Raw genomic sequence first — 8,514 nt, forward strand, 5'->3', positions numbered from 1 at the left:
TTTAAATAAATTTCCACGAAATAAACGAACCAAATTCAAGAGGTAAAATATTATCCAAAGACATGGTTTACTATTTAAATTCCATAAACACCATCTGAGGGCCGTATGCAAAGATTGGGATTCAGCTTGACAGAGAACTGTTGAACTTAGATAAAACTCGGAAGGCATATTAAGGGTTTAAAAGAGATTAGAGCGAGAAAAGGTCGGTTTTTTTGGCCTTTTCATGGGCTCATCGTGGAAACGAGTCAACCAATGTATATGCATAAGGCATATTTTAAATACAAATACTCCAAAATTGGCATGATAGATACTGATCAATATGTAGAGTGGTGATAGATAACTTAACCTAGCTTGGGGCCATGAGGGCTTGTTGCCAAAATTAAAATGTGGCTTAGATACCTTTAGGAGATGTCCAACGATTGTAGTACGAAAAGTCCTACTTCATACAACCCCACCAGCTTCATTAATTAATTTTCACCTTTACATGACTTGTAAGCTTTCATCGGGTTGAAATGATGTTGAGCTAAGCTTGCAAGAATAGAGCCATGGAAACGATGAGCCGCCAACTGATATCGATCTGTCTTGGATTGTTGGGCGAAAGTAAAATGATGTTAAACCGTCTCAAAAACCGATGACCGCAATTGTATTTTGCATATTTCAGAATGCTTAGTCGGTATGATCATAGCTTCTTGGTGAAAGGTGTGATAGCATGTAGTCTTCGAATCCTCTCTTAACGCATTCTATACGGGATTCTCCCCATCGTGAGGTACATTATTTGGACCTTAGCACCAAAAATAAAAATAAAAATAAAAATGAAAATGAAAATGAAAAGAGGTACATTATTCCGACAAAGGCAATGCCAGATGAACTAAGAAATGTTATCAAAATTGACTTACCAAGCGATGTGGCCCGTGAATTAAATAAGTCACTTATTTAAATACCCAACAAGAAATTGCCACATTATTTAGTAGGCAAGTTTTGGTAAGATAATGAAGGGAAAAGAAATGGAAGAAAATGGAGAGTACAAAGAGATTTTAATTTCTTTTTTTATTATTTCGATATGAGGAGAAATGATAAAGACACTAGAAGTGTCATAATTTTCTTATGGCGCTTAATTGAGGGTCATAACTTTTTTTTAACCACTTAAGTATTGTAACTTTTAATAATATGTTTGTTTGAGTGTCAATACATTTAATTAATCATTTGAGTGCCAAAATTTTTTAAGAAAAGGTCACCCAACTACTAAAAATTCAATGTGGCATCACATGTGATAAACGCTTTTAAAAGTTTTGACATTCAAGTAATCGATTAAAAAGTTCTATGGCACTCAAGTAATTAGAAAAAAAATGTTATGGCACTTAAATAATCACCGTACAAAAGTTATGGTGCTCAAATGATCAAAAAAGTTTATAACATTCAAGTGAGTATTGTATAAAAATTATGACACATGTGCCATTTTCATTAAGGAAAGATGATGCGAGGGAAATGGAGTCAGTGATTGACAAAAAGGTCCTTTGTCTTGTCTCATTGTTTAAATCAGAGTGAAGGGTAAAATTGGACAAAACAATGCTGAAACAAATATTGCTCCACATCCTTCCACTTTAGAGAGAAACTAGAAGAGGGATAAAAAAAAAAAAATGCTTCCTTTCGAAACCCAAACAAGGGAAATGATTCCCTAGGTAATTGCTTCTTCTCACTTCCTCCCCTTTTCCTCAAACCAATCAAGTATGCGTAACATTACTCTGGGGACAATTATATTGATCTTCATGCTTAAATTTTGACTCATGATATATTCATCATGCCATTCAAGAACTTTCATTGATCTCATAATCTTATCGAAGCTACTGGTCATAGTCTATCTCTTGGTAAGCTCAAACTCGACGTGTATCTCTACTAGGCAATGTCAAAAGCTTTTTTAGTTGGTAGAGATACTCTCCGGTTAACCTATGAGCACTAATTTACCAAAGTGAATTCACTACTTACAAGAATTTACACAAAAGTTCCAAGAATCCTAACTTTGTCCTCCGCTCTCTCCCCTCCAATGCCTTCAACTCTGTTGCCTCACTCCTTGTAGCTGTGCCTCACACCATTGTCGTTGTTTATTGCTCTTAAGGTAGAGGACCACAAGTTTGAACTGATAAGGTGGCAATGGCATGTGGCAGCGGCGCAGGAACTAATAGGCAGCATCGCATGGTGATGGGCAATGGTCAGGTTGCTTGATCTTTGAAGCGTAAATAAAAGATGTTAAGTACTTCCAAATCGGGAGGATCTCAACCTTTTAATCAATATGTTCAGTTGAACTTAGGACATTAGGTTGACATTATTTTGCACTCACAAGGAGTGAGGGAAAACTTCACACTAGTTTTAGCCAAATCTCCATCATCAACCTTAATTACCTATAGACTGGTTAAATAGGTGGGTTGGATCAAGTGAAAAATAGTCCGATCCAAATTGACTAGTTTAAACCATTTTATATGCAAATCAATTTAGTGGTTTATGTTTGACCAAACTCATATCCAACTTGACACTTTTATATTTAACTAATCTAGGAAAATTCATACTCAAGCTAAGGCAAGAGTGTATTGAATGAGGGTAAGAGAAAATTATAGAAGTTGATTGAATTTAAGTAAGTTATGAACTAATTTAATATCTATATTAAATTTATTGATGACTCATAGAGTTTGATCTACATTCATTTACGATCAATTTATTGAATGCAACTAACAAATATAACAATCTAACCCATCAAGTATGGATTAAGTACCTATTTTGACTAGTCTAATTAACTATTGTCATACCAAAAGAACACCTAAAACCATACCAGTGAAAAGTCAGTAGCGGGTGAAGACTGCATCGCTCTGATCATGTGGTCAACAGTCTGTCTGCAACCACTCAAAACATTTTAGGTTGATGGACGGTGGGGAATGACTGTCAGAGCTGGGCCCCACCCGCTCCGAATTCACTGATGAGTGAGAAAGTGGGTATCACGGACGGTCCTATCACTTGCCTCGGGCAGCGCAAGTTTTAACCATTCTTCTTTTGAATTTCAATATGAACTCTGCTTTGCTCTTTGCATCCTGCAAAAGGGGTCAATTCTAGTCATAATGACTCAATCATTCTCCATACACCGATCGAAGGGCTACAAAAGCAAGTGACCTTTTCTCATGACCTTTTTGATTTCAAACCCCGACATCTTCCAAATTTCAAAACAATCCCATCGCTCCGCCTTTCACGAAGGGAAGCATTAAAAAATTTGAGACAACTTTTCACCTTTTTACATACTTTCGCTAATTCCTAGTTTCTATAGCAAAGTTTCAATTCTTTCAAATATTATATGCTGCATCGTCAAACTTATTGATGTTCATCGTTTTTCTATTTATGGGTGGTGGAGATGATGAATGTTAAAAGCGATGTTGCATTAATGGGAATGTTTCCAGAGAACTAGCACGAGTGTGCTGTAGTTTCTTAAGTCAATTAGACCGTCTATCTCTACATTGCTTTTCAAAAATAGATATTGCAAGATGAACTGTGTAGAAGATGTCAAACATCATGATAAGAGGTTTTTTGATTGATTGGAACATGTTGTCTTTGGTACATCTCCACGTGCTTGACAAAATACCCTCTATCTAATTAAGTCATAACTGCTCTCTTAAACAATATTACTTGATAATTTTTTCCAACAAATAAAGAATTGACTCTTCTTATTGGACGATATGATAATAAAAAATAATGGTGATCTTCAATTGGCAGGATGTGGAGTTCAAGAAATGCAGTTCAATTTGTTAAGCACAGACCCATAAATATCATGATCTTGCAGTGGTTAACAAGCGATTTAAGTGTGCGCCACATGTATTATTGTAAATCAGTCATAGTAATTCAATCATACTATATTTGATGAGTGAAAGAGAAAAAAGCTACAAAATGCACCTAATAGTAATGATCTCAAATCCAATGAACCGGGGTAACCCCATCATAAATAATAGAACATTTCTCTCTCCGGACTGTATATAAAGCAAGACCAGAGATACTCCAAAAACTAGAAACGCAGGTACTCTACAATATCAGTAGGCACGGCTGCTCACAGCTCTTCAGATAGCGACAGCCAAAATAGTGTTGTGTGTGGTGGTGGCCCATCTAGGACTGTGGCTGAAGTTGAGAGAGAGAGGGAGAGAGAGGGAGAGAGAGTAAGACCAAAATACTGTGGAAGAAAGAGCTCGGTGGCTACAAAACAAAGAGAAAATTATTCTCTTCCTCTGCACCTTATAACTATTTTTTTTGGGTCTTTGCTCTCTTTTGAAACCAAACAAGGATCACCCAGATCTCTGTAAACAAACAAGAGATCGCTCCAACATCAGTAGAGCCATAAATTTTCTTGGGGTGTTGCTAAGCTCCAAGCTTGAGTTTTGGGCTTTTCCTGTCTTTTGGCAGGAGCTGAGAGAGTTTGCGAGTTTCTTGAATATTACCAAACACTTTTCATCTGCTTGTTTTTGCAGTGTCTCTCTCTAAGCCAAAAGATCTTGCGGTGTTTTGGTGATATTAGAAATATGCAAATGATGTCTGGTGATCCTTTTTGCTTACCGACCTTAGGAGGCGTTTTCGATGAAGCTCACAACCCAAACCCTAACCCTAATAAAGCTGCCACCAACCCTGGAGCCAAGAAGAAGAGAAATTTGCCGGGAACACCAGGCAAGCAAAATTTCACCTCAATTGACGCTTGCTGAAAGTACCCATGTTATTTATTTTCTTTTTTTGTTTTCTTTTCGTCTTAATTTTTCATCTTTGGCCATACCTTTCGATGGTTTCTTTTCACCACGTGTATGTATGTGCTGTTTCCTTAGTGAATTGACTCATATGTGATACGGATACGACAGATCCAGATGCAGAGGTCATTGCACTATCGCCAAAGACGCTCATGGCGACGAACAGGTTCGTTTGCGAGATATGCAACAAAGGCTTCCAGAGGGACCAGAACCTGCAGCTGCACCGGAGGGGCCACAACCTGCCATGGAAGCTCCGGCAGAGGAGCAAGGAGATCGTCAAGAAGAAGGTGTATATATGCCCTGAGAAGACGTGCGTGCACCACGACCCTTCAAGGGCACTTGGCGACCTCACTGGGATCAAGAAGCACTTCAGCCGGAAGCATGGCGAGAAGAAGTGGAAGTGTGAGAAGTGCTCGAAGAAGTACGCAGTCCAGTCAGATTGGAAGGCCCACTCCAAGACCTGCGGGACTCGAGAGTACAAGTGCGATTGTGGAACTCTCTTTTCCAGGTACCAATTCATAGCTATATGCACGATGAATCGAGTGAAATTTCGTAGGAGATGATTTCGACTCTTGGTCATGTTTTTACACCTTACAGGAGAACTTAGTATATTTATTTTTGGGGAAGTTTGTAATAATTATTCATGGGTATGGGGAATGAATTGAATGCCTTGAAGATGTATGCATGATTAGGTCATTAATATATGCCTTTATCCATTTGATTGTCTCATTTTTTGTTTCCTTTTTCCTTTTTATGTGCATCAGGAAGGACAGTTTCATCACCCACAGGGCTTTCTGCGATGCCTTAGCCGAAGAGAGTGCAAGATTCTCTTCAGTTTCATCCACAAATCTGAACTTCGCAAACAACGCCATGAACGAGACGACCATCGGTGCTCACTCTAACTTACCACCGCATGGGTTCAGCAACAATCGAGGTGTTCAAGATATCACCGGGGTTTCTCTCACTACACTTCAGCAGAAATCAAGAATGTCTCAGTGGATCAACCCAGCTAATCCAGCGTTGAACCCCAGCGACATCTTATCGAGTAATCCAAATCTCACATGTCTGAGTGAGATGGTGCAAATCGGAAATGCAAGCGGTAATAACCTCTTTGGCTCCTCTCCCATGTCCAACTTTGGAAGCAACAAGCAATTCTCGGCTTTCGAAAAGACCAACTTGACCCTATCGGCGTTTCGGCAAGGACTGAAAGATCAAGCTGGGAGCAACAAAGGCAACTTATTTGAGGCGCCGCCATCGCTCTACTCTGATTCCCAGACGAAACCCTCAGCTGCCCTTATGTCCGCCACAGCGCTCCTACAGAAGGCAGCCCAAATGGGGTCCAGTCGGAGCAACCCGGGGTCGCTCTTCAAGGAAAGTTTTGGCGTGATGAGCTCGTCCTCCTCGTCAAACACGACCGCGTTCAACGTCCTTGGTCAGAGCCAAAATGACCTGCCTTCTCAGTTCATTAACCAGAGCATGATGAGTAAGCAGCAGGAGAGTTTTGGCGCACCGGTCGGTGGGATGAACAATTTGAGCGACTCCGTTCCCAATTTGAGCCCATCGATGACGAGGCCGACAACAACCACAACAAACAGCTTAGAGCTCAACGCGACGAGGGATTTCCTTGGGATGAGCGGAGGTGCGGGTGGTCCTCCGTTTTCGCCACAAGAGTTCGCGAAGTTCGCATCGATGAGCTCGGCCATGGGCTTCAGCCAATTCGTCGGGAACAACTAGAATTACTTCCTTGACCTCTGATTTGGGAAGGGCCATATCGTCCAGCCGGATCGTGCTGAGTGAAGGCCCGGCGTCCGACTACGAAATTCCGAGGCTCGTGCAACCATTCCATCTAATAATAACAAGAATAATAATTTTTGAGGAAGATAATGGAGGGGGGAGACAAGGAGAGCTCGTGAGTGGCCAGTGTATGCGGGTGGGGCCCCAGTGCATGTCTGAACTGACGACGAGGGTTTCTCTCTCGACCTTTCTCTCGTTGCATGTTCTCGTTTGTTTTATGTGGTGTCTTGACTCCTTTTATCTCTTTCTATTTGTTCTGACTCTCTCTCTCTCTCTCTCTTTAACTTCTTTCTCTGTCCTCTTTTTGCTCTCTCTAAAATTTGATCGAGAGCCGCACGGAAAAATACGTGCGGCCATTGACTGGCCGTCAAGGAAATCGTCGTCGGGCTAACTTTTCAAAATCGTCAACGATCGTGCAGGAGATTTGTTGCCGAGATATTAATAATAACCGTGTTGCCGTGTGTTTTGGGGTTTGTATGATTAATTTGTTTAATTATATTGGGAGGAGCAGATCGAGAGCTATGTGGCTATAGGGAAGATACCGAGTGGAGTAGTAGAGGGGTTGAACATTTAGGTAGGCAGAATCTAGGTCTTGTTGGACTCCAATGCCGATCCAGGAGGATGATTATGGAGTTTTGGTACGCTGAGGCCGAAAAAAGCGTTCATTGTCAGAGGCACATCCACCAGTTAAATACGTAGTCTAAGCGTCTGGCGAAGGTTGCGAGTTTGATTCTTCACTTGGGATACGCATTTGCATTCACGTTCATTGGTACTTGCCTTTGAACCGTAAGAGAGACGAGTTTATGCCTCATGCAGCTCGGTCCTAAGACCGAGGGAAGTTTAGGAGAGATGGGGAAAGAGAGCTAACTGTTAGTCGGGGAAGGGATAAGCTTGCTTTTTCACTAGCTTACCCACCAAGACGTAGGAACCTACCTTTCCATGAAAGGAAGTGAAAGATTCGGTTTTTTTTCACTTACTCTCTCTACCTGCATTTTATAGTGAACCAGATCTCTCCATCACTCTCCTTCTCTCCACTGGCCGAGAGATGTGTAAACAACTCAAGATGGGATCTCATGGAACTCCCTCTTATAGAGCGTTAGCATTTTGATGAAGGCACTAGGCTCTTGAGATTTGTTTAGATAATAATGGATAAATCTTACAACTTTCACATATATCGTATAGGCATATCTAATCCTCTTTGAAAGTGCTTGAAAATATTTTATAATGTTCCAAAATTCAAAAGATGTGAAGGAAAAAGTCGTACATAGAAGTTAAAAATAGTTTTGAATCTGTAATGGACGAGTAGATGACAAGACGACAATGATAAAGTTGATTTCCAATCGTTCGACCTAATGGAGCCATGGGCTAGGTCGGAAGCGTGACTAGATCAGAAACAAAGCATCGAATGGTGACATTATGACCAACATTAACGAATATGGGTGGCACTTACTCTTTGGACGGCACTTCCATCAACAACTATGCATTTTATGTGCAAAAAGTTAGACAAGAAGAGACCCCCAGCACCCATGTATGTTTGTGAATAACTTTGACAAAAGTTAATAGAATTACTGGTGCCTTCCTGATTTATTTTGGTCACGTGCATTGCTGCTTCAGTAGCTCAATAGAACTCGGGTGATATATATTATATACCTTATAAATAAGTTATGCTTCTATAGAATATTTCGGGGGTTCTCATAGGATGCGTCCTAAAGTTCACACGTTTCCATGAAAATATCATCACAAGCCGAGAACCTCTGGAAACAAAAAGACCTTTTTTACAGCTACCCTTTTTCTGTTCCACATAAAGCAAGAAGTTGACTTCTCAGTGGACTTCGTTAGGTATTGGAGCCCCGTATTGTGGCTACAAAAAGGTAGGAGTTATAGAAAGATTCTAAATTGTTCTTTTTAAATTAAGGTCATCCGTTTTTAATTGTTTATTGAACTTAAATGGTAAAGGCAT

At 40.3% G+C, this 8,514-nt stretch overlaps 1 protein-coding gene across 1 annotated transcript; it reads left to right on the forward strand.

The window, feature by feature from the left end:
* Window positions 1-4,093: 4,093 nt before the first annotated feature.
* On the forward strand, window positions 4,094-6,819 carry LOC104435687 (zinc finger protein JACKDAW). The gene is made up of 3 exons (XM_010048398.3): window positions 4,094-4,686; window positions 4,872-5,268; window positions 5,525-6,819. The coding sequence occupies exons 1-3, from the start codon at window positions 4,545-4,547 to the stop codon at window positions 6,492-6,494; spliced, it is 1,509 nt and encodes a 502-aa protein (XP_010046700.2). The 5' UTR covers window positions 4,094-4,544; the 3' UTR covers window positions 6,495-6,819.
* The last annotated feature ends 1,695 nt before the right edge of the window (window positions 6,820-8,514 follow it).

This window comes from Eucalyptus grandis, chromosome 1 (genome assembly GCF_016545825.1).
Source record: "Eucalyptus grandis isolate ANBG69807.140 chromosome 1, ASM1654582v1, whole genome shotgun sequence".
NCBI classification, from domain to species: Eukaryota; Viridiplantae; Streptophyta; class Magnoliopsida; order Myrtales; family Myrtaceae; genus Eucalyptus; species Eucalyptus grandis.